A 26,415-nucleotide genomic window follows, 5' to 3' on the forward strand; every position below is an offset into this window, starting at 1 on the left:
CAACCAACAGTTAATTAAACAATATTTAATATAATATGGGGTTTCGAGGTAGGGTTATGAAGTGGTCTAACGAAAAATAAAGCAAGGTAATTGCATAAAGTATAATGGGCATGCTGATTTAGACAGGGGGGTCAAGAAGGTTTCCCTCAGGAAATGGCATTGCAACAGAGATCTGAATGAAATGACGGAAGAACTATGTAACTGTCTCATTCATTAGGTATGAGTGCTGGTTAGCTGCATCCTTTTGGTTCGTAGTCACTCATCTTCATATGGGTACTTAACTATTTAAATTTCTATGACTTAGGATGTCAAGCAGATCTTATAGTCCAAGAAGGAAGTGCCTGGGCTTCCCATGTCCTTTAAATAGCCTTCAGTGATTACACACTTCCCATTACTAACATAGTACTTCTTGAATGGTGCGTCAGTTCTGTAAATGAACTTAGTATGAGAAGTCCTTTGAAGAGAAAGACATTTGGAAGAACCTATCAGAGGGAAGCAGCTATGATAGGGAGAAGAGAATCTTGGAATCAAGAGAATTGGATTAATTCCAGCTCATCACTGGCTGTGTTGACTTGCATGTGTCCCTTAACTTTACTGAATCTGTTTATATATAAAATGGGGATGATAATGTTTAATTCACATAATTGTTATCCAGGTCATATGAAGTAACTGTTGTGAAAAATACTTGGTATGTTACAGGAAATCAATAAATGTTAGTTTACTTTGAAAGTTTGGAATATCCTTAAAGATAATGGGCTGAAGCTGGCTCTCTGCATAAAAGAATCCTTAAGCATATTACACTAGACAAAAATAGTAGAAATAAGGAATGTATGTCATATTATATCATTGAAATTATAGTTAACATTGAGTACTATGTTATAAGAGCTATCCCAAGCATGTTACATGGATTAACTCATTTATTTCTCACACTAACCATACAAGATAAGTACTATTATTATGCCCATCTAACTCATGACAAAAATGAGGCATAAAGAAACTGCCTATGGTCACACAGTAAGTAACAGAGTTGGGATTCTAGACCAAGATAGTTTGACATCAGAGCTCATAGTCTTAAACACTAAATTATACAACTGTAATTTAAAATTATTATCCTGTTAGAAGCCATCATCTGAGGTCTTTCCTAAAGAAATATCACCATAGAAAGCAACGATAACAATAACAGAGCATAAAGTGTAAGTATAAGCAAATTTAAAAGTGAGTGGACAAGGTTAAAAACAATGTTAGTGTTACCTAGAGATTAGTTTACATTATATTTAATACCCAACCCTGTAATATTAAGGATCATTTGTTATGTAATTTCATATCTTCTATTTCAAAACCTACTCATTAAAGAAAAATGATTGCTAAGTAGTGATCAGAGACTAAGAAAGTCATCTAATCTAAACAGAATGTCTAAAATTCCAAGGCCTGTTTTTTTTTAATCATAGACAATGCAGCAGTAATATTTTTGAGGGATTGATCATGGCAGATATGATCAGTTTGAACCATAATTAAACGATGCTTAGCAAAACAATGACTTTGGTTATCTAGAAAATGTAATAAATTCCAATGACAAAGAGGTAAATACATGATAAAAGCAACTTGCGTTCTATCAAATTAGTTTTTTTACCATGAATTAAATCTATAGACTAATAATACACCAGCTTGAATATATTATGTAGAGAAAAATTCATAACTATTTACAGATGCTAAATGATAACTAATTAGTACAGGCTTATAAATAATAGTTACCATGATACTGTGCTGAGCCATAAGTAGTTATGTCTTAAAGTAGATAATTCGATCAAGTAGAATAGTATTTTAATACATATCCCATTTCATATAGCTTATTACTTTAGGTATAAGCACAAATATGGTAGTAACAAATGTATTTTTTATGTGAAATTGAGAAAAAAGTATACAATTTCTGCTCTGTATATTTCAGATTGGCAAAAACCCAATCAACTACATACACACAAAAATAAAAATCTAATCACCAAATCTTTGAAATGGCAGAATTTAATGGTGATATTAGGCAAAGACACATGAATGTGCCATAAAACACATGCAACAAAATATATACAAATCGGAGAGAAATGAAGTTATAAAGAATAAAAGCATATATAAATATTGTAAAAGAACTAGGATGACTGACAAAAGTGGGGAGTTTTCAGATCAAGAGAAACATTAATGGAAGCTATTATTTAAAAAATATTTTAAGAAAATAATTGGCTTTCGGTCTCATATAGGGACTGAAATCTTAATTCTTGGCTCTGTTATCTAGCAGCATCATGAAGATAGTACATCTATGGTATTTTCTCAGAGAAGATAAGCAGATACTATTTTTAACCAACAGAAAATATCTCTGACATCAACTGTAATTACTTTGGCTTGTTTAAGTAACAATAATAGTTACTGGTTACTAGTTACAGATAGTCCCTGTAAGTAGAAATACATTGATTGGTAAATTTTTAAAGAATTCCATCTACTTTAAACCTACTAGAGCTAAGCTGACTGTATAAAAGCTTTCATCAATCACATCTGGCATCCAGGTAAAACTAAAACATATGAACAAGCACTGGTTTTGAGTTCTTATACAGCCTCAATTATGTGTTAGGCAACTCAAGCAACCATTATGCACTCAATAATAGGTATGACACAGCTCTGGACATCAGTAATACTATAAGTAGTACAGGCAACCATGCGTATACTGATTTTTCTGGTGTTTACATTTCTAAGAAGCATGAAAAATAGTAATAATATAGGTTCTTTTTCATTAAAGCTTATAGTAGCACTCTTAGATTTTTCCCTATTTGTTGTATTGATAACCAGACTGGGCAGAATAACACTATCTTGAGAGATGATAGCACAGTTATCTCAGAGGGAGAGGAAATATAGGATGCCCGAGTAGGGATAAATTTCTAATTGCCAGTGATTATCGTGAATATTACAATATTTTCCTTAACATTAAAGCCCCTACCAAGGGTAGCTACAGTTATAAAGACAAAAATTGTCTTGAAACTTTAAAATTGCATTGGTGTACATGATCATGTAACAAAGTAAACAAAAACTTTAAAACATCGTTTAAAAAAACATCAGAGGAAGCAGCCGATCCTTAGGAAGGCATGAGGTTGCTTATTATGAAGCATTTATAGAGTCTGATGCATTTTCAAAGCTGGTTACAATCATTACCACAGCACACCCTTGTGAGGTAAGTGTATTACCACCTGTGGTTCATAAATGAAAAAGCTGAGGCACTGAATGATTGTCACCAGCCTAAGGAGAGTGAGTCAACATCGAGTCATAGTTGACCCTGCCTAACGACTCCTGACTTCTGACGATCAGTCCAGTGCTTAGTCAGTGGGGCCAGAGTGGCTTCCCTGGCTGGCACCTGGACTTAGGCTATTTCCATTCACGACAAAGCAGAATAGTGGAACAGAGAGGGCTGAACTTCCAAATAACTTTTACTTCCGCGCAAGATTTAGCCCTGAGGTCTTAATCTCAGGATTTGGGACAGGAAAAGCTGTCGGGTGCTCTCCCCCTCCCCCAGCCTGTGGCAAGTGGGTACTGTGGGCGGTTCCGCCACCCCGTTTCGCTGTCATGGCAAGTGACCACCAGCGTTAGCGAAGCTGGGGGACTGGGGGAGGGTTGATTGCTTAACTCTTCATCGCCTTCGCCTCTTTTTGAAACTGAGAGAAAATGGTGGGAAGTCAAAAGAAAATTAAATAAACACACAGGCAACTTGTCCTGGGACCTCAACTAAACAAATGAAGCCTTATTGTGTGTGCTGAACCTCTAGTTCCCAGACTCCGGGGAAGATGGGAGGACAGGGCAACAAATGCCACAGTAGGCATGCTTGGCAATAAGTGAGACAGCAGCAACCAGACGGTAGAACAGAGGACTTTAAACCACTTTCCAGCACGCGAGTGTCTGCCGCGCGAACCGCGCACCTTACCCATCGACCACGTGACCAGTCCTTTTTAAAATTTCTTTGCTCTTAAAAAAAAAAAAAAGAGACTCCACTTCCCAGAAGCCTCTTGTTACCCACGCAGCCGCACTCTTGCGCAGGCGCCGCCAAGGCCAAACGGACACGTCCGTCACGTGGACAGTAACCGACCAATCCGGTTGGAATCCCATTTTTTTCCTCTCACCCCCCCCCTTCAGGAGCGGTTGTGCGATCAGATCGATCTAAGATGGCGACTGTGGAACCGGTGAGTATTGCCTGTGGCCCCCACCCCCACCGGTCCCCGCGCTCAGTCTCCCTTCGGACTGGGGGACCCCGCGGGACAGCGTTCCCGGCGCGCACGCTACCCCTTGCCGCCCCCTCCCCCTCTTCTTGGGCCTGACTTCCCCGTGGGCAACTGGGGGTGCCCCGGAGGCTGGCCGTGGCGGCGTGTAGCGCACACGTTCTGGTGGGGGCCCGAGAGCTGGGGGAGAGGAGTGGAGGAGGGGCGGTGCGGCTCCTCCTGTAGAGCCGCGAGGTGGCCCACAAGGGTGGAGAGTGATCTGGGCCCTGCGATAGGTGTGTGGGGATTGTCTTAGGGATGGGAAGGTGCGGCGCTGGCTCCGAGCGGGCTCCGGGAGCCGCAGGGAGGGTGGGCGGCGTGCAGGCCTGGAATGAGATGGAGGAAGGAGCCCCGGGACGGCCTCTCCCCTTCCTCCCTCCCTCCCTTCACCCCAGACGCTCGGGCGCGGAGTGCGCGCGGGTCTTCGCTAGACCGGTGGGCCAGGGAGCTTCTGGGCGCGCGTTGCCGGAGGGTGGGTTGGGCGGGAGTGGTGCGGCGGCACGCGCAGAGAAGCTTTGACCTCGCTGAGGGGAGCCGAGAGGGGCGAGCGCATGTTACTCCAGCGCGCCGGAGAGTTGCCGGGGTTGGCGGCGGGGGAGGCGAGAAAGGTTTGGGGTGGGGAGGATGACCCTGTGTCACGCGGTAAAGCTCTTAAAGTAGGATGAAGGGTGGTGGTGGCGGTGAGAAGGGGGATCACATTGCCCTCGCCCCTCCATGCTTGAGACTGGGCTGTCATGGAGGAGGGAAGGGGGAGGAGCGAGGCCTACTGATCGCTGCTGCCGGTCTGGTTGCGGGCTGGACCTGCTGCATTTCACGCGCGCCTGTCTTCCATTCATTCATCCTTTCTGCGCATTGCGCTCGTCCCAGAGAATGCGAATGGGTTCAAATTCATCTGTTCTTCCGAGTCTTTATCGTCTGACATTTCTAAGGCACAGTTTGTTAGAATTAGGAACTTTTAAAATTAACTTTCCATTTGATTATTTTCTCTTTATCTGTTCTACAGGCTTTCCTCTCAGACACCATTTTAAACTTAGTGGAAGCAAGCAGAAAGTGGATCCCAGAGCAGAAAGTTGGTAGTTTACCGCCCAAAGGAGAAAGGGTATCTTTGTTATAGTTAGTGTTTGCTGGCACCGGCTCATTGAAACTTCTAAGCCTATGTTGCCGGTTCATCTAAAGTGACGTTGTTTTAGAGGCCTAATGGAGTTTACTAACCAGAAAACGTTGATACTCTGGAATCAGTTCTAGACCTGGGTTCCTAGATATTTTTGTATATGGTAGTTTGTGATTTTGATAATGGTTTACCAGTTTGCTTTGACTTTTTAAGGACTTTTATAATTATTTCGAAAACTAGTCATGGAAAGGCTTGTAGAGAAGAGAAAGACTTATTTCTGTTTACATCGCTATAAACTGCTCTTACCTTGTTGCCAGAATTGAAAGCTTTTCTGCTTGGTTACGGGTTCTTTTATTGGTGCCCCTTTTCATTTATGTTTCTGGATATTAGATTGACTGCAAAACTGTGTCTTAAGTTGCTGATACAATTAATTGACTTTAGAACATTAATGTACATAAAGAATAAAGACATAGGATGTTTGAAAATTTTTAACTTAAAACCCCTTTAACGGGTTCTAATGTTCACTTTTGACTGGATCTGCTTTCCTGCGCACTGAACCAGTGTCAGTATAAAGCATTACAACTGGTAATAGGGGTAAGGCTAAAACCTCGAAACAATAATGTATTCTGTGAAGTAGTATTTAGGTCCTGTAGATTTTGCAGAGCTATGCAGTTTTGTTTCAGCAGCACAAAACAGAACTACAAAGTGTTAAAGGACTATTTCGAGTCAGTAAATATTTATAGACCCTGATATGTTTAGGACACTATACCAATTGTTCTTTAGGATACAGAATTTACAAAATGTGATTCTATACCTTGTTCGGTGTAACCGCTTAATTCACAGCAATGAGGTCAGTGATACAGCATAGTATTCTAGTGCTGTCCCTGTAGATTTGGTTACTGCATTTAAATTGCGAAGTAGAGAACCTAAAAACCTAAAGTGTGTGAAAGTGGAAAGCCAGTTTGAAAGTAGTAGTTTGAGGATGTAAAATAGTATTGAAATGTTTATTTTTAGTGAAAATGCAAGTACTTATTACTTTTAATGCATCCTTGTCCAGAGGTTATTTAGAATTTTTTGACAACTTTAAATAGTGAGTTTTTTTTTTTTTCTTTTTTTTTTAAGCAGCTGGTTAGTATTGCTTGGAATTGAGGTATCGCTGCGGAAGCCTACAAAAAGCATATTTGTTCATTGCTATTTCAGCTAGCTTGTGAGTTTCCTTATTGCTTCTCTGCTGAATATAATCGTAAGCACTTAAAAGAACCCTGGGTTTTTCCTGCTTGTTCCACTTTTCATAGGCATTTGGGGACTTTTTATCTATGTAAATTATATAAAATATCAATCATTTCAGTTTGATACTGGGTGATTTTTCTCATTCAGATATGGCTTTCAAATATTTGTTGAGAAGCTTGATGGGGAAAATTAAAGGAGCCATTTTCTCTCTTTACAGGTAATAAGGCAGAATTTTGAATATTGAGATAAATAATGCTTTCTCGTTATTTAGTTGGCATTTGATTGTGGCTAGGTCAAAATTAGACTTGATATTGTTGAAGATGGCAAGGCGGTTTCCCCAGGACATCTTGTCTCCAATGGGTCATGTTTCTTTGTAGCTAGCTTTATCTTCATTTTGCATTCTTCATTATTGGACTTTTTTTTTTTTTAACTTGTAGTTCTTTTCAAGGTAAGTTTTTTTTTTTTTTTAGTTAAGCCGAATATGTGTAATTTTACTTAATTTTATATGTGTCTCTTGAATTTTTTAAACTACATTAATTTCATAAGTAGAATCAACTTGGACAGTCAGCTGATTTGTTTCTTTTTTAATTCTTTAGGAACATGCTTTTTATTGCAGAGTTTATTAAAAGTAAGGCTTAAATACTTATTGACAAATATGTTATGTAATTCAGGGTTTTTCGCTAACCAAAGACTTGATTGACAAACAGACTTTACAGATTAATATGTGTTCTTGCTCTAATGAAAGAACCCAGTCTGTCCAAATTCATCCATAAACCAACTAAATTCAGTTCAGATATTTATAGTCTAAATTTCACTTCATCTTACACTTTGAATTAATTAATAGTATGCATAATTGTTTGACTTAGAGAAATGCAGTTCGTAAATAGACACAGTTTACACACTGAAGTTGCAGAGGATAAAAAAATTTTGTAATCTTAATCCAATTTGGACAGAACATTTTAGGCAAAAAATTTTTAATAAACTTTATATATAGTAAAGAATGTAGAAGTACCAACAGTCCTGGACATAATAAGGAATCTGTGAAATAGTTGTTCTAGCAATGGTTATTTCTACTTTTCCTTCCCTGCTACTACTGGAAATTTTCTGGTTCTTCTAGTACCTATAACTTGCTTCATCTTTGTCATAGAGACATTTTAGAAGTGGAAATGAGCATGGTTTAAGTATAATGTGTGTGTGACCTTGAAGGAAGACTGAAAATCTTAAGTCTAGCTGAAAAATGAGAATAAGAAGATATCTTACAGTGATTTTGCTATTTTTATGCAGTATTCTGAGGTGATATTTTGTCAGTTATAAAAGACTAGATAAAGTTCATATTCTGTGAATGTGTTGCATGCAGGTGTATACAGGATACATATATGCACCTTTTCCTCTCTGCTAGGAAATTCACATAGCTGTCTTTTGATTATCAATCCTTGGCCAGTAGTAAGAAATGCAAAGCTTGTGATCCACAACCCTGAGATACTCTTCCCACTCTGTCTCTACCATAAAAATCACTAGCATTTCTTCAAAAGTTCCTATTTGTGTTTGGAAAAAAAGAAAGGATCACTTTTGTCTCTTAGGTACTGAGTAGTCATTTCTAGTCACTTCTAGAACCTGAGAATGTCAGAAAAATAAAGGTCCCCCCCCCCATTGGAACTTCTGATATTTTTCCACAGAAACAATAGGAAGCTGTAGTTTAGTCACACCGTGTTCAATAAGTTTCTGTGGAATTATGACAAATCTAACCAACATTAGATTTCCAGGGATATGAATTTAGAGTTCTAAGCAACTGACTTAATAAAAATGACCTTTTAAACACAATCCGTTAGTTATTTTTAATGTAACCAGATTTTTATTTTCTAATAATAGCTAAAATATAGAACTTACTGTTATGTTATGCACCACACTAAGTGCTTTACATATATTAATTCTCACTCTATGAGGTAGGTGGTATTATTATTTCACAAATGAAGAAACCAAGGCACAGAAAGATTAAGTAACTTTGTGTTACAAGCTTGTTCAAGAACACACAGCTAAGTGGTGGGGTGGAGTATGAACTAAAGCAACCATTTCCAGAGTATATGTTCTTAACTATGACAGTCTTTCCAGTAGGCCTGTTGTAATATGGTTTCCTTGTGCAACTTGGGAAAATTAATTTGAGGAACTTCACTAGATATTTTGCTACAGGTATAAGAGAAAATGTATGAACATTTTTTAGGCTTTGTTGTACTACAGTGTTTGATAACTGAAGTACAGAATCATAAGAAAATAGCACCTTTGTGTCTGCATCTGCGGACTGAACAAGTAATAACACTGGTGTATTTTAGTAACTGGTCTAGAACTTTGTGGGTAGATTTCTAAAGAAAGTGAATAGTCCCCTTCTTCCCCTTTTCATTTGATTTCTGGATCCTGTCAAACAAATGATTTACCAGTTAAAATATTTTGCTGTTGAAAACAATGCAGTAAGTACATTTTTAAAAATTTGAGAATATGGAGTTTATTCTCAACTACCTTTGTTGTTTTAGTAATTTTGGTGAGAGGTTTGGCAAAGAGTAAAACAGTTTTGAAAAAATTTTAGTTGTAGTATGTTCTTAGTCCTAAAAGCTAAATTGTTTTGGGAAGGTATATATAAGACAATGAGATTTCTCTGAAACTCATGGCTTTACAGTAATCTTTAAAGCTAAAATGTACATTTGCATGTTTTTAGTTGTATATTTTAAACTTATTACTGTAAAGTAGTTATAATATTTAAGTATTAGCTAAGGCAAGAAAATTTGATATTTTAATTGGAAGGCTAAAACATATCTTTTTCTTGTAGTTTTTTCCGATTCTCTTAATATTGTGGAATAAATACTTTTTATAGGTGAGAAATTCATATTTCGAGGGATTTTTAAAATTTCTCTATCGAGGCCGTATAGTTCCTAAGTGAGAGAGCTAGAATACAAATTTAGGTTTAAACGGTAAGCTTTATAACAATTCTGTTCAAAAAGAAAATTCACCTGAAGCTAAAAAGTCCAACTCTTATTCAGTAAAACTCCTACCTTAAGGATAAAATTGACACATAGGTCATCATTATACACAAATAAAATAAGAAATCATATTTCTGAAAGAATATATGAGATGATTTATGGGCAGTGGCATAGTGGAAGTAGAAGTGATACTTTTTTATGAATTTGTACACTTTATTTTTTTAATAATGCTTAGGATTGTAAAAATCTTTTGAACTTTGGTTTATAGTTAATGGTATTTAGCTTTTTTTAAATTTTTTTGTAATTTTTTGAATTTGTAATTGTAATACATGCTCATGGCCTAAATTTAGCAATTTGGTGACACCTTTGACCCTGTTCTCAGAATAATGTTTTAAAATGTATTAAATAAAATACTTAAGATTACAAAGGAATTCAGTTATATTTAAGTGTACAGTAAGGATTCAGTTAACACAAAACATTAATGATGCTGCCTGGCACAGGCTAAATCCTTTGTTATTAGTGTGGAAAACCTATCTTCTATCTTCAGCCACCCTCTCCTCTCTCCAAAGCATTCTCCGTTAATTAGTTTTTTGAGGATTCTTCTAGAAAAGGTCTGTCCCAGAGAACTTTGTGTTGATGGAAATGACATATATGTGTGCTGTCCAACATGGCAGCCACTAGCCACACACGCCTACTGAGCACTTGAAAATGTGAGTAGTCCAACCAAGGAAATGGATTTTAAACTTTAATTCAAATGTAATTTTAATTACTTGAAATTTAATTCCGTATGTGGCTGGTGGCTACCAAATGAACGATATAGCTCTAAAATTGAGACACATTCTGGTATATACAAACAGATGTGTATATTGTATTTGGCCTAATTTTGTAAGTTACAACTGAATATGACCAGTTTGGTTGAATAAATTATTGTTTAATTTTATCCTAGGAAAACAACTATGTTTTAAACTTTGAAAGATAGTTATTTGGTCTTATATGGAATTAAAATTGTTCTGTGGCTTTTTTTTTTTTTTTTTTGCTATTTTAAAAAAATGTGTGTGAATAAGTAGTACTTTACATTGTTCAGAATTCAAATTTCATGTAAGAGTATACAGTGAAGTCCTCTCAAGCTGATCCTATCCAGGTGGATCACCTGTAGAGGCAATTAACATTATCATTTTGTATCTTTCCATAGAGATTTGTATATGCACAAGCAAGTACGTGTATATTTCTTAAAAAGTAAGTGGTAGCCAACTATATACACTATTCTGACATTTTATTTTTCACTTAATATGTCTTTTAGAGCATTGCATGTCAAAGCTTTCACAAAGCTTTCACTTTTTTTCTGATGGTTGACATGGTTTGATCTTAATCATTTCTGTGTTAATTGACATTTTGGTTATTTCCAGTCATTTGCTATTTTAGTGCTCTGGTGAATAACTTTTTACCGATATCATTCCATACATAGGATAGTATATCTGTAAGGAAAATGTTTTGGCACCAAATTGAAAATTTACCTCTACTGGTCAAATAAAACACTTCCGCAACTGTAGTTGGCTATCAGACTACTTTTTTGTTTTAGGGCTCCTCCCCTTTCAAATTGTGAAATGTTTCTTTGTAGAAAAAATAAAAATACATATGTGGATAAGTTTTACAGTAATAAACTGAAGACCTATGGTACTTGTCACCTAAGAAATTACCAGTAGCTTGACTTTATATTTCATGATTACATTCATATTTCTTTGCCCCCATCCTGACTTGCATTAGCCATTCCCTTGACTTTTTAACAGTATAATTGTTTTTAGAGTTTAATCTCCTCTGTATGTATCTTTTAGTTATGTGTTTTAGTTTCAAAAAACTAAAGACTCAGATGACTCGTAAGAAAGGATACTATTGCCGCTGTTAGGTGAAGGTTCCCAAGAGAAGATAAGCTGAACAGTTTCTGGGTTATAGTTTGGGTTCAGCTTCCTGGAATTTCTACTATACCCCATCTTGGGAAAACCAGTGGGTAAGATCATAAACATATTCTGGGAAACAGGACTTTACAGTTATCTGATGGGGCCATGGCATGGTCCAAGCAAAGAACCTTCAGTTTGGAGAGTTGTCTGTGGGAGTCAGCCCTCTCTGTATATCTTGTTTGAAGAGTAGGTTGAAGCTGAACTCTTCCCGTGTGAAATTCTTAGCTGTTCAGGGAGCAGGACACGAGAAAAGGAGCTTGGTTAACACATGGTTAAGCTGAGTTAAGTATAGGTAAACGTTTGGGCCAGACATATCATGGCAATGTTTTTGTTTTTGTTTTTGCTTTAGAGGTAGAATTATAAGCATCTTGGTCATAACAACCTTATCAAATGAATGTAGCTGGAATCACATTGCTCTAATCTGGACTGTTCCTCTCTATATCTGGTGCACACCTGTCTTTCTTGAATCTCCTTTTACTATGCTCCTGGTTCTCTCTCATCTGACTTCTTCGTGCACCTCTCCATTTTCTGTGTCCCTTTTCTTTTATTTCTTGTTCACTTTGAGAGATCACATCTCCAAGTAATTTTTTGAGAAAAGTAACATGAGAGTTGAAGATTTTTGAGACCTTGCATTTTAAACTATATCTGTAGTTGACTAGGTGTAGAATTCTTCAGAATTTTGAAGTCATGTTCCACGTTGTTTCACATTGTTCTTTAGTTGTAGCTGTTGATAAGTCAGAAGTATCTTCCCTTGTCCCCATTTTACAATAACATGCTTAAGTGTGAATAATTTTGCCCATTGTGCTACCTACTCGTTGGATTTTTAAAATATGGCAAAGACTGACGTCCCTCGCTTCTGACATACTTGTTATTTTCCTCTCCTCTTTTTTCTTTTAGAAACAGTCGTTCAGACGGTGGGGCCCCCTGACTGGTTCTATGACTTAAAAAAAATTAAATCTTGCTTTAATTTTTCCATCTCTTTTTGCTTGATTTTCTGGGAAATTTCATTTATTTCCTAATTTTTTCTGCTTGATAATTTTAATTTCCAGGTTTCTTCTCTCTCTCTTGCGCACGCTCCCCTTCCTGAATGTTTATTTTATTTTTTTATAGCTTCCAGTAATTGTTGTGTGTATACAAAACCTTAAGTTTTGAGGATATATATAGGTACATATTTTAAAAGGCATTTTATTTTTGCTCCCTGTTTCTTCCAAGTTGCTTATTTTCTTTTTCTTTTTGAACCCATATGGCAGCAATCCTAGTGACTTGGAGAAGGGAATGAGGGCTCTAGTTATTTCTCAAACAGCTCTCACAAAATTCTCTTTAATTTACCCCCTTCCTTCCTTCAGTCCCAATTCTAAAGATGCCTCCAGCTTCTGAGACTTTAAGGATCTGTATGCATTGATCAGTTACAGCTTGTCCTCCATCTGTGTTCCAGCCGCCCCCCTCTCCACCCGCCCCCATGATTGTGGGCTTTAAAAAGGAATCTCTTTACCAGTAGTTTCAGTGGAATTTTGAAAGGAAACTAAATTGGAATTACTCAAACATTTGAGTGCCTGTCATGTGCCAAGCACTAACAAGTGTTTAACCCAGCTCTCCCTAGACCTTATAGTTACTGAATTACTGAATAGAAAAGAAATAAAGAAATAACACCTTGACATTTTAGAAGTAACTTACTATTACATTCTGATTATGGAATACAGTGTTACAGCTTTTTTATAACTGGGAAAAAAGTACCAGGAATAATAAACCTAGCAAGCAGTTTGCAGCATTCATGTACGCAAGTGCCCAGGAATTACAAATTTAATGAATAATTTGCAGGATTCATCAATAAAAGCCATACATCTCCTGCTGTGTAATACAGTAGGGGGGTCTTTAATAAATGAAGAATCATTATTTGCTTTTGAAAAAGATTTACTATTGGAAAGATGTTAATTTTTCCTAAATACCTAAATTCGGTACAAACTGAATCAAAATGTCAAAATCTTTGCAGATACAGTAGGGAACTACACTTTATGCTGGGCTCCACAAACTGGCCATGCTACTTTGTGTAGCCTGCTAGGTAAGAATGGTTTTTATGTTTCAAAGACTTGTAGAATAAAACAAAAAATAAGTGATAGAAAGATTACCAGCCTAAAATACTCTCTGGCCCTTTGTAGAGAAAGTTTGCAAGCCCTTACATTATAAAATGATTGTGAAGTTTAACTGAAAGAATAAACAAATGAGAATTGGCAGTACATTTCTGAGAAGAATGAGAAAAGGGGGAACAGAGAACTTGCTCTACAACAAGAAAAAAAACATTACCAAACAAAGGTAACTTTTAAAATGTGTTATTGGTGCAGATGGGGACTGACAGATCACTGCAACAGACGGAGCTGTCCATAAGTAGACTAAAGTATATGAGTTTAAGTATAATGTTGTTATAAGAAATTGGTGAGGAAAATAAAAATCAGTAATTCTAACAACTAGGTGTTCTTTAATATTTTGATTTACCTGTTTGTGGCCTCTTTTTTTCTCATTATACCTCACTCTATGCCTCCCCCCCACCCTCACCCTTTTAAATGGACTATTTTTTTTTGAGCAGTTTAGTTTCACTACATAATTGAGAGGAAGGTGCATAGGGTTTCGGTATACCTTCTGCCACCTCTCCACTCCCCTTCCCTGCCTCCCCCCCATATGAACACCTTCTCTACTATTAGTACCCCACACCAGAGTACATTTGTTACATTAGATGAACCTACATTGACACATTATCACCTCACATACATAGTTTATGTTAGGGTTCACTCTTGTACATTCTGTGGGTTTGGACAAGTGTATAATGGTACGGACTTACCATTATAATATATACAGAGTAGTTTCATGACCTAAAAAATCTTCTGTTCTCTGCCTATTCATTTCTCCTTCCCTCCTAACCTCTGGCAACCACTCATCTTTTTACTGTTGCCATAGTTTTGCCTTTTCCAGGATGTCATGTAGTTAGAATCATATAATATGTAGCCTTTTCAGATTGGTTTCTTTCACTTGGTAATATACATTTAAGGTTCCTCCATGTCTTTTCACAGTCTGATAGCTCATTTCTTTTTAGTGAGGGATAATATTCCATTGGCTAGACCACAGTTTATTTAGGACTTCTTAAATTAAAAATGAAGTGATTCTTCCTCCAAAAAAGTAAAGTGCTCATTATTTATACAGTTCCGTAATGTACCTTTTCCTACATTTACATTAGCATTTTAAAATAATTTTCCAAACATCACATTTAGTGCCTATATCATGGAACACTAATTTATCTGTTACCTTTTGGTTGTTTCTTTTGATATAGATATAGATATTGTCTCTACTTTTATTTACTAGCATAAAGTATATAAAATGGTGTCCTGTTTCTTTGAAGAAATCTCTTAGAAGTATAATTATTGACTTAAAGAATATAGATCTTTTTATATTTGGAAGTTTGATAGTTCATTAACTTAAGTTCAGTAAGTGGAAGGATATAACCTCTATAAACTTGGGGTTGGAAACAGTGACAATATACATGGTTTTCTAACTTTTTAAGAAACAGTGACAATATACATGGTTTTCTAACTTTTTAAGAAACAGTGACAATATACATGGTTTTCTAACTTTTTAAGAAACTATAGCTTGATTTCTTTTGAAAGGTGATTTAAATACTTGGAGTATAAGAATAGATTTTATTTTATTTTTCTTATTAAAACTAGTTTACATTGAAATTTTAACCTTTAACTTTTAACATAGAATTTTTTAAAACTAAGAATTTAGAAAGCATTCAACTGCTTAACTGATATGTAAAAATTGATCTTTTAAAACAACATTTAATCAATCATTACATTTTACTTATGCTTTTCAAAGTTGAAAGATATAAACTTAGAAGCAGCAGTTAAAGTCAAATGTTTGCCTTTCAAATTGTTATTATAAAGCTTTCAAGAATAATTGAAATAGAAATTACCATGTTACTGGAACCAATATTATTTTGTGCAGTATAAGTGCTTGTCCTAACGTCATTTTAGTGTTCTTGATATAGTTTGAGATATTTTTTACTTTTGTATATAACGTTCGACTTAGGTGAACCTTTCCATAGTTATTTTTAAATATGAGTCATCTGGGAGCCTTTGTTTCAAGTAGCATTGACATAAAAATTTATTTTGTTAGTCATGTTATCATTCTAGATCACAACGTTTATTTATGTCTCTATTGCCACACTTTTCTTTCTGAATTTGTAATTTTGTCCTAAGCTACAAAAGATGGGTAATTTGGTTGACAGATATTAATGCTACCTTAATAATTAGTTTATTAACAAAAAAAGTTTATTTTAAATGTAACAAGATGCCTACAAGTCTTTGTAGTAGAGTTAAGGATATGTGCATTCAAGTTTTAAAATAGTATTCTAGAAGATCAGAAGTTCAAGTGTGGCCCTTAGGGGTGTGTATGTGTGTACATATATACTTTAGTAAAATATAGTTAAACATTGCTTGCTGTCTCTCCAGAAATGTTAATTTTTAGCTGTAGTGCAACAACAACTTAACTCTGTTCATGTAAGAGTTTAGCGCTACTCAGTTAATTAGGTTACTGGTATTTAAGTAGATCGGAATGTTGGGTTATAAAATTTTGCAGTGTTTTTAGACACATGCTAATTTGTACAAATCAGCTCCTCCCCTCTATATCTCAGCTACTTTTTGTTTAGATGTCATTTTATATTAGTTGAAAAGAATATTTAAAAGTACTGTCTTTTGAATCAAATTTTATATTTGGGGTCTTACAGTCCTTTGCATGAAAAAATTTCATTTGAGCAGTGTTTTAAACTTAACATATTTGTATTTTGCTAAATCTCTCTATGTTTTTCTACTTCAACTTTTTAGTTTAGGGCGCAAAGGTTACCATTTTAATCCTTCGTTACAGAAAAGGTAGAACAACTGAAAAATCCACAGCCACACTTTCCTGATGAGTGATGTCAGATTACGTGATTCCTTTACTATAGATATATTCTCAAAAACTAAAAACAGTTGATTTAATTATTTGTGGTAATTTTCATTGTTCACACCAAAATTTCCTTTCCTTACGAGGCAGGTGGTGAAAATCTACTTGTTCTTGTGTACTAGTTAATTAATTATCCTAATTTACGTGTGGGAGGGTGCTGGGAGAAATGCATCCTTTGTTGAAAAGAGACCTGGGAACTGAGTGTTTGGAAACAAGAAGGAAGAATAGAGTTTTGTGGTCTGTTTACATATCTTATTGTATTAAATAATAATAATTATTTCTTCAGAGTTAGTTATTTGTATCCATAAAAGAGAGGCTTTTATTTTACACTTCTCTACGACAGACATTTAGTATGCTGTCTTGCATAATGATATAAATTCACTATAACTAATCGTTGACATTTACTTGCTTTTTTCTTAGTGAGATTTTGTGTGTGTGTTGGGGGAGAGTGAGATGTGCCATTCATGCCTTTTTTTTCCTAGTCTGTTGGTAATGGTATGTATTTGCAAGATAGTGAAGATGTTGAATCCGAGGCTGTGGGCAGATGTAGTACATGCTGTAGGCTTGTGCCGCCTAGAAAGAGTACCTTGGTAACAATATATTCAGCTCTGGGACTTTTGAGAGAAGAAGCGTTCTAGTAATAATAATGATGAAGCAACAAACAGGTACAAGTAAGATACAAGGTATCTCTGGCCATGAACACTGACAGTCCTGGATTTAAATAGCATAGAGTTAGGACATGTTGATGTTCCAGGGCTTAGATTTGAAGAGCAGAATAGTAGTTTCACAATATTGTGAAGATTGAATGTATTGAGATAATGTATATATATTGAAATAATGTATATAAAAATATGTAGCACCTTGCTTGATAGTTGCTGCTTAGTAAATGTTGCCTATCAAGTAAAAATTCAGTTTGGATGAAGTGTGAGGGTTGGTGTTACCACTTTAAAAATCATAAAGCTATTATTTTTTGTTCTTAGTTTGCTTACCCTTCTGCTTAGTAGTTCATATCTTTATTTAATATATATATTGTGTTTTCAGTTAACTGAATTGTTGAGTTAGCAGCTGTCTTTTTGGAGCATTTCCATTTCTATTAAGATTATTCCAATTCAGTTAAAACAGTGATGAAGCAAAGAAGGGGGAATATAAGGAAATGCTACTGGAGATGGGTTACCAATAGTATTGTTATCCGTTATTTGGTGCTGTGATGTTGAACTTGCCCAAAATTATGCAGCTGTGAATGGCAGAGCAAGGATTTCAACCTGGGTAATATGGTTCCAGTGTATGTGATCTAAACCAGTGCTGCTTATTCTCTTGTAGAAAATTAGTTTGTGTTTTAGCAATTCCCAATCTAATGTTTTTTGTAAAGAGTTAAAAATAGGATAAAGGTAAAAAATGCATACAAAATATAAGCCTAAATTTGATATAATTCATTTCAACAGACATCAAAGTACTAATTGCTAGAAAGTTTTCTAAATGTTTACTTTCCATTTCTATACTTAACTTGGCTATAGACCACACTTTGAGTTACTGCTTCAAACCATTATTAGTATCAGCAGAACAATTGATTTTGCATACTTTAAATTAAGATTTAGGTGATGTCCTAACCTAGGGGAAAAAATCCTGGAAGTTCTTCGGAGTAAATATTTGTTCAGTGAAGTAATGGAGGAAACAAATTGGGTGTCCTGAAGGGAAGGCTCATTATTTCTAGAAGAGATGGTTTGTGTGTTTGGATTGAGAAATATTGAATGTTCTTAACCGTGGAAAGCATACTATGGTTTAGGAACTTAAGCTGTGTCAATTTGAACATGGCGAGAGAAGAATCTAAACTTTAGTCAGATTAGGAAAAAACCCACAGAAATGATACTAGTAGGTTTGAGAAATATTTAGCTTTATAATATAATTGTCCCACACAATTAGTACTATGCCTGATACATGTGTTGATTTTTGTAGAATGTGAAAAGCTACCTGAGATTATTTGCAACTAATTGTTAGATTGTCCCACTGTTGCTTAACATATTTTCTTTCCCCTCAGCTTTCTTCTATTGCTATGACAGCTTCTGAACTCTGAGACCACTAAATTATAATGTACATTTTTTTATTTGAATCTCATAAACTCAGCAGATCCAAACCAAGTTTAGTATTTTGCATTTAAACTTGTCTTTTCTGTTTCCTTGTCATCTGTATTTAATTACTTTGACATGTCTGTTAATGGCTTCCATTGCTCACAGGATGAAAGGTATACTTTTAGCCTGACCTTTAAGGCCTTTCACAGTCTCACTTATGCTACTATTCTAGCTCTGTCTGATTTCAAGAACCCTGTCTTTCTTTCTTACCAGTGCTTTACCATTTTCTAGATGAACACTGCACCATCTCATGGCTTTACACTGTAGTCTACCCATCTGAATTGTGTTCTGCAGTGGTTTTTCAAGTACAGCTCATCTTTCGAGTTAATGAATTTGATTACTTTGAGAGTAGCCATATCTGTTAAATTCACATTTCTTGTTTTGATTAATTTTTAAACCATGGATATTTCAAATGTAATTTCCAGTGAAATTTGTTTATGAGGGAGACCACCAAGCTGAAAGAACAGGTAGAGTAATGTTGTGGGACTTGGCAGTAAAGAATTAAACTGAAAAGAAATTTAAAACTATTTTATTGCCTGCTCTGTATGAAGCAACCATAAAAATGACAAATTTGAAAAATATCTTTCTTAGTTCCCATACAGATTACATGACAATCTTATTTACTTTTTTGATGGTTACATAAATGGGAAAATATCTGATTGAAACAATTTTAAACTCGTCCCATGAAAACACCTATTCTTGGGGTTTTTGGGGTTTTTAGGGACACTTTTGTGAAGTTGGTGATATAGTATTACATCGTCCTCTTGTACCTATTTAATGGTGATTCTGTTGATCTTGTCTCAGATACCTCAGTGGTTAATAGCCTTACAAAGATTTTTAAGAAAAGATACAATTTCAGAATACTTTAATTTTAATGTCAAATTTAATTTATATTTAAAGTACTTAGGAAATTGGGACCACTAATGAAAAATTTGGAGATTGTTATCATAGTTGAGGTTTATGCTTAACTAAGGAGTGAGCTGAAAGCATTTTAATTTGAAAATAAAAAAGGCCATCCTGATTATTTAAATTGAAATTCAGAGGTTTTATAACAACAAAATAAGTTGAAAGAAATAAACAAAATGATTTTGTAATGAGGCATGTCTCAGCAGTCTCAAACAATTTTTTTTCCTTTGCAATAATTTACAACATAATTGTGAAATCAGGAAACTTAAAGGATGAATGGTTGATAGTAAGCTTTTTGGTTTAAATCTCTGCTGATTAAGAATGGATTGTTGAAATCAGTAGATCTGGTCATAGCAAAATATGACCTAAATGAGAAATTTGTACTGAGAACATATGCCCTTTTATCTCTTTTTAAATGTTAATGTTTTCATAAGTAATTTCCACTATGAAGTGATTTCTAAATGTTACTAGATTTGGTTTGTGCCATGTGAATGAATATTTTCATAGAGTATCTGAATATTTTGTATCCTAGCTTGGAAACAATTGGCTATTAAAACAATTTAGAGGGTTTGAGAAATTCATATAAGTTTAAAAATTTGAACACAGGACCATTAAACTGTAGATAGCAACTTAAAAGGCTAAAAGAGAAACATCAGTACACTATGCTTACATTAAAAAAGGTTTCAAATACTGAGATGATGATTGTGGTTAAACTTTTTTGTCAATGTCTTAGAACATTTGTCTTAAAATGTAGCATGTTTATATAAAATATTAAAAGTGAAAGAATTTAAATTAGTATGTTTATCGATTTATACAGCCACACATTTATTTAAACATGAGTAGTTTTTTTTTTAGTTATAGGAAAAACTCAAAATTATATGTTTTTACTTAAAACATCAATTAAAGTAGGACTTTCTATTCAAAAGAAAACTTTTTTAATTCTAGGAACTGAATATATATTTTTCCCTTGAGATTATTACCTGCTTTTAGTTCCTGTGTGTCCAGAGACTTTTGGTACCATCTAAGTCTTCTTTCATCATTCTCCTAATGGTGAAAAGTCAAATAACAAAAGAAGAGAAAATACTAAATGAATTAGAGGGTGACATTTTGGACCCCATGAAACTTGTAATTGCTCTAATTCATTATTTTTTATGTGCTGCTGAGGTAAAAGATTTAAGTAAATGTGAAATTACGGTTTATAATGAGGATTTTGAATTTATGAATAAATTTTCTCTTAATCATTTGTCTTTTAATTAAGAGAATTTATAGTACTTCTTAACTTTGGGAGGAAGAGGATCTTTTATTCATATACAACCAACCTCACAGAATCATATATGCCCAACCCTTTGGTAGGACCATCATTATTATTTTAAACTCCACAAGCCACCTATATTATTGCTCCTTTAAACTGTTAATAGCCTTTTATATATTTACTCACATATCTACCTTTTTCATTCTTTTTGTACTTCCATGCTCCCATCTGGGATTTTCGCTCCCCCTGGTTTGAAGATTTTCCTTTCTTCAGACCTCCTGGTGTCTGGTGTGTTTGGGGGTGGGATGTGGGGGATGTTTAAATCTGCCTTTATTTCTCCATTTCTGAAAGATATTTTTTCCTAAGCACCAAATTCTAGATTGACAGTTTGTTGTTGTTGTTGTTGTTGTTGTTGTTGTTGTTTAGCATTAAGATGCCATTCTTTTGTCTTTCATAGTTTATGGCTTTCATAGTTTCTGTTGAGAAGTTGCCATTATTCTTACCTTTCCTGTGAAAGTAATATGTGTGGTTTTTTTCCCCCTTCCTGACTGCTTTTAATGTTATCTGTTCATCTTTAATTTTCAGTAGTTTGTGATATGTGCAGGTGGTGTTTGTGTTCATACTACTTGGAGTTCCTTGAATATTTTTAAATCTGTAACTTGAATTTCTTATGAAATTTGGTAAATTTTGGTTATTATCTCTTTCTATACTGCTTGTCTTATTCTTTCTTCTTGTGCTTGAACTTTTTAACTATCTTCCATCTGTTTCATACCATTCAATTTTTCCCTTCTCAGTGTGTTTAAATATTTTCTATTGGCCTGTCTTTGAGTTCACCAGTCCTACATTCTGCTGAGTTCAGTCTTAGTGAGCTCTTAATTTCGGACATTATAGTTGACAGTTCCTTAATGTCTATTTGATTATTTTTAAAAATAGATTTCAAGTCTCTTTTCAAATACTTTCATTTTTTCCCATCCCTTTTCTCCACCTTTTCTTCTCTTTTACTGTACTTATTATTTGGGCTTTGCCAGTTCCATTATCTGGATCATGTCAGAGTGTCTTTCTATGGACAGTTTAATTTCTTGATCATTAGTTACTTTAAACGAATTTTTTGCATATCTAGTAATGTTTGATTGTTTGTTAGGCATTATAAATAATATTTATAGAGGCTCAGGATTATGTTATCGTCTGAAGAGCGTAGAGTTCTGTTCTTGGAGGCAGTTAGTTTGTTTATAGGTTGATTACCTTGATCCTGTCAAGGATTGATTTTAGGATTTGATAGGCAGATGTATTTCACCTGATTCCTAGGGCATGAAATTCCTAGAATTTCATCTGAAAATTGGGGATTTTCACCCACTCACTCTGGCCGGATGTAGATGCTGTCTCCTAATGGTGTCTAGCCTCTGAAGTCTTGGCTCAGCTGTTCTCTGCTAGGCCACCAGAGTCAGCCAAAGGCCTCTGAGGGGTTTTTACATCGATTTTTGAGGCTCACTCCTCTGCACTTCACTTTTACACTGTCCCCCAAAGCCCACCTCTGCCTGTCAGCCCCCAACTGTTGTCTCTTTATTCTTTGAGACTGTTTGGAGACCATCATTAATGTTGAGCTACTAGAGTAAGCAATGGCATTTGACAGTTATTATCTGAAGACTTAAAGTGGCTGTAATAAGGAAATACTAGTAAAAACAATTTGGGTTCTAAGGCATTAACTACTCTATAAATTTTAGGGCCTTATCTACTCTGTGTAAACCTTTAAATTTATTCAGTTAAGTAATCAAGTCAGTAAGTTCCTATTGGATATAGCGCTGTGAAGCATTATACCTGTGAGCAAAATCAAGACAGCCCCTTTTATGAGTGACTTCATAGACTAGTAGAAAGTAGTTCTTGGACATGTCATGTTGATAAGAAAAATGTGTTTTGTGAAATAGGTACTAATCACCTATCTGTTCTGTGATCTTTTAGATTATACATTTTTGATTTACATAATCTTGTTAATGTGAACATATATCTATTGTTTTGGTTGTTCAATTTAAATCTGATACCCATACTCTTGTTGCAGGCCCCCCTCATCCCCTTTTGTATCAGCTTTTGGTTCAGCTTCTGGTGACTTTCCTTGGCTCTCTCTTTTGTTGACACCAATTAATAATAGAATGAAGAGCTACGCAGAGTAATGTGGAGAACACCTATTTTACCAGGCACCTTTATTTTCTGGCATTAGATGATGGTATTAATTATTATCTAGCCTAGAAAACGACTTAAGGTCAAGCCAGTGTCCAGCTTTTTTGCATAGGACCAAATTAGAAATGACAGAAGTTGCTGAACTTCTAAGTTACTGTATGTCATCATATCAGTATGATATAAAAGCAAGGACCTTAATGTATGATATTGGCTTGATCACTTTATAAAACTTTGTTATTGTACCATAGTTATTACACTTCTCAAACTTTAGTTTTATTCTTCCTCCATCCCAACTTTCATATACAATACTTCAATATAACAGTATGTTAATACAGATGATTTTCTCAGCTTTGTTACATGGTCTCTGATAGTCTTTCTGATATTAAAATGTGTAAGTGGAAGATAACTACATATAATATTATTATTATGTTTTTAAATTTGAGAAACCCTTTGCTCTTAATGAAGATATGCTAGAACAGAGGGTCTGGAGCTTTTCTTAGAGGTTGGCCTGTGGTCTGTTGCAGTCCCCAACCTTTTTGGCACCAGGGACCAGTGCTCCTATGAGAATCTAATGCCTGATGACCTGAGGTGGAGCTGAGGCAGTGATGCTAGCTCTAGAGAGCCACTGCAAAAACAGATGAAGCTTCCCTTTTTCAGCCTCCACTCACCTCCTGCTGTGCGGCCCTGTTCCTAACAGGCTACGGACTGGTACTGGTCCATGGTTGGGTAAAGAGATATTGGCACTTTCGTTCAAGTTTATTTAGAGTATTGCTGTCATAGATATGTTAAGAAATTTTAAATGTTTTATTATTTTCCACTAGGAAACCACCCCTACTCCTAATCCCCCGCCTACAGAAGAAGATAAAACAGAATCTAATCAGGAGGTTGCTAACCCAGAACACTATATTAAACATCCTTTACAGAACAGGTAAGCTTTCTGACATATGGGTTTTCTGACTTAGACAACAAGGTAAATGGTGAATAGGACAGGTTTGGAAAGAAAGGTTAGGTGAGACTAGTTTTAGGTATGTCAGGTTTAGGATTCCATTTTTTCTTGGATGACCCATGTCTAGCAAGCATTTTTATGTGTGAATCTTGAGCTCAGAAAGAACTGGTTGAGAGATTGGTTTGAAATTCAACAGTAATCAGTGGTGGTAATTGAAACCACAGTAGTAAATGAGTTCTCTTAAGTGAACTTGACTAAAGACAGAGGCTTGGGATATCAGCATATAGGGGATTTTTTTTATTTTTTATTTTTATTGTTTTTTGGAGGGAGAATGCCCATGAAGGGTATATACATATAAACTATATACACATTTTATATGTCACAGAAAGGTCAAAGAGTCATTGGATTGGATGATTTTTTTAAAAACCTTGCTAATGCACAGGAGAACGTCTAGTGTAGATGATGGGAAAAGATTGGAGTAGCGTAAAGGGTGAATAGAAAGTATACAGAAGGGTATAGAGAGCAAGAATAGGCAACTTAAAGTTGGGCTATGAAGGGGAAAATAGAGGGCTGGGGGATTTGGAACCTGGAGGTTGGTTTGTAGTTATGACAAGGTAGGAGAAGCTAGGATGAGCTAAGTTTTCACAGTTCTAGTGTAGTAGTTGAGTGGTTGTTCATTCTATGGTTTTCCCAACTCTACCATACCTGTTCCCAGTATGTTCGTGTTTTTACTTAATTGCCTTTTTTGGTTTATATAATGAAAATATATATGAATTCACTGAGAATTGATAGTGCGAAGAAAATGGCAACACATAAACATTGTTAGAATCTGGAAGAAAGAAAATTGGAATTGACTTCTGAATATATTTAAGTATTTCATTTTCTTTCATTTTCTGTACCTTCACCCTTTATTTACTTTAAAGATTCTATCATTTATCTAAGGAACATATTTTCCCGTTATGGCCTGAATATTTTTTAACCTTCATACCATGGTAGAGCTACTGAAATAATAGTCCAAACATGTTTTCTGTCATTTTTTCATAGGAGACCCATGGTTTTAGCATGTCTGTCAGTCAGGAAAATATCAATTCTTTAGACAATGGGACTGTCAGCTAGTGAGTGAGATAACAAAGGTCAGATAGTCCATAGAGAGAGGGTAAAATCTTCCTTAGGAAAGCGTTGTGCCAAAGGTATTAAATGGGGCAATTGAATAGTGAGAATTTCATATAGTTCAACCTAACAATAACACCAAAATCCTTAAAGTATTTTTTCTTCTTTATAGTGGTATCTTTAAAAACTATCTTTGTATGCCTTCTAGCTGTCTGTGAGCACAGTTCTTAGTGTTGCTCTTATTGTGGGAAGAAATAATCAAGAGATACCCCTCACAGCTTGAATGAAGTCTTGAGATTTCTGAAAAGTGTCCTCATTGGAAAACAAACTGATTAAATGTTAAAACGAAGTCTCTGAGGATTTCAGTTTCTCTGTAAATTTTACTTCTTGTGTAAAATTATAAATATCATATGGAAAAGTATTCTAAGATGCTTAATGGTTCAGATTTCGTTTCCTTGTTGTTTACTTTTCACAAATATTGCAAAATTTATTTCGCTATCTTTAAAAATAACCTAATAATTATAAGCGATTAAATCAACAGAGTATAAGTGTATAAAGTAGAAATTCTCTGCTTTTCTCAGATTTCTTCTTCATTTTACTTTGCTCCCTGAAGTAGTCAGTGTTAGATTTATTTTATGTTCTAAAACTTATAAATGTGCATATATCTATACTGTTTTTTAATACAGATGGCCAGCCATACTATTGACTTTTTCGTTTGACAGTGCAGATTTTAAACTACTGTCTTGTAAATGAATATAAAGTCATGTATTTTATCAGGCTTACATTAATGGGAATACAGGTTTTTTTTTCTATTTACAAACCTGTACATCCTTACAGGTTTTTGTGCACTTTTGTGAACATATTTATAGGGTAAAATTTTAGATTTCCTATGTTAAAGATTACCCTTTACAACCTTTGTAGATACTGCCAAATGATCCTCCTTTACCAGCTTGGAGTTTTTAACCATTGGGAGAGTTTCTGGTTTTAAATCCTTGTCAACCATCAATCTTTATTATTATTGCCAAACAGATTGGTCCTAGTCTCATTGGAGAAAACTATGTATTATTGTTTTAAAAGTGCATTTCTTTCATTGAAGTTTCAAAACAATTGCATATTGAGCATTTGTGTTTTTATTTATGTTTTTAAACAGGCTGTGGACATTTAGTTCTTTTGTCGACTTTTTTTTCCTGGGTTATCTTTTCAAGTCTATTTCCAAGCATTGTATTTTAAGGATGCTAACCCATCCAGAAGGGGGATTAGGTTGGAAATGAGTGATCAGAATCATTTGCTTTTTAACATTGTCTATGGAGTTATATTTTTTAGAGATTTTTGATTTTCATGTAGTCAAATATCACTTTTCCTT

The 26,415-nt window shown here is 35.0% G+C and overlaps 1 protein-coding gene across 1 annotated transcript in view; it reads left to right on the top strand.

Annotated features, from left to right (window-relative positions):
* Positions 1–3,367: 3,367 nt before the first annotated feature.
* The window catches only part of EIF4E (eukaryotic translation initiation factor 4E), a 34,422-nt gene continuing 11,374 nt past the window's right edge, over positions 3,368–26,415 (top strand). The window contains exons 1-2 of the mRNA XM_011356247.2: positions 3,368–4,211; positions 23,818–23,924. Of these exons, the coding sequence (XP_011354549.1) occupies positions 4,194–4,211; positions 23,818–23,924 (125 nt within the window). The 5' untranslated portion in view covers positions 3,368–4,193. The remainder of the gene's footprint in view (positions 4,212–23,817; positions 23,925–26,415) is intronic.

Source organism: Pteropus vampyrus, unplaced genomic scaffold, assembly GCF_000151845.1.
Source record: "Pteropus vampyrus isolate Shadow unplaced genomic scaffold, Pvam_2.0 Scaffold25, whole genome shotgun sequence".
Taxonomy (NCBI): Eukaryota; Metazoa; Chordata; class Mammalia; order Chiroptera; family Pteropodidae; genus Pteropus; species Pteropus vampyrus.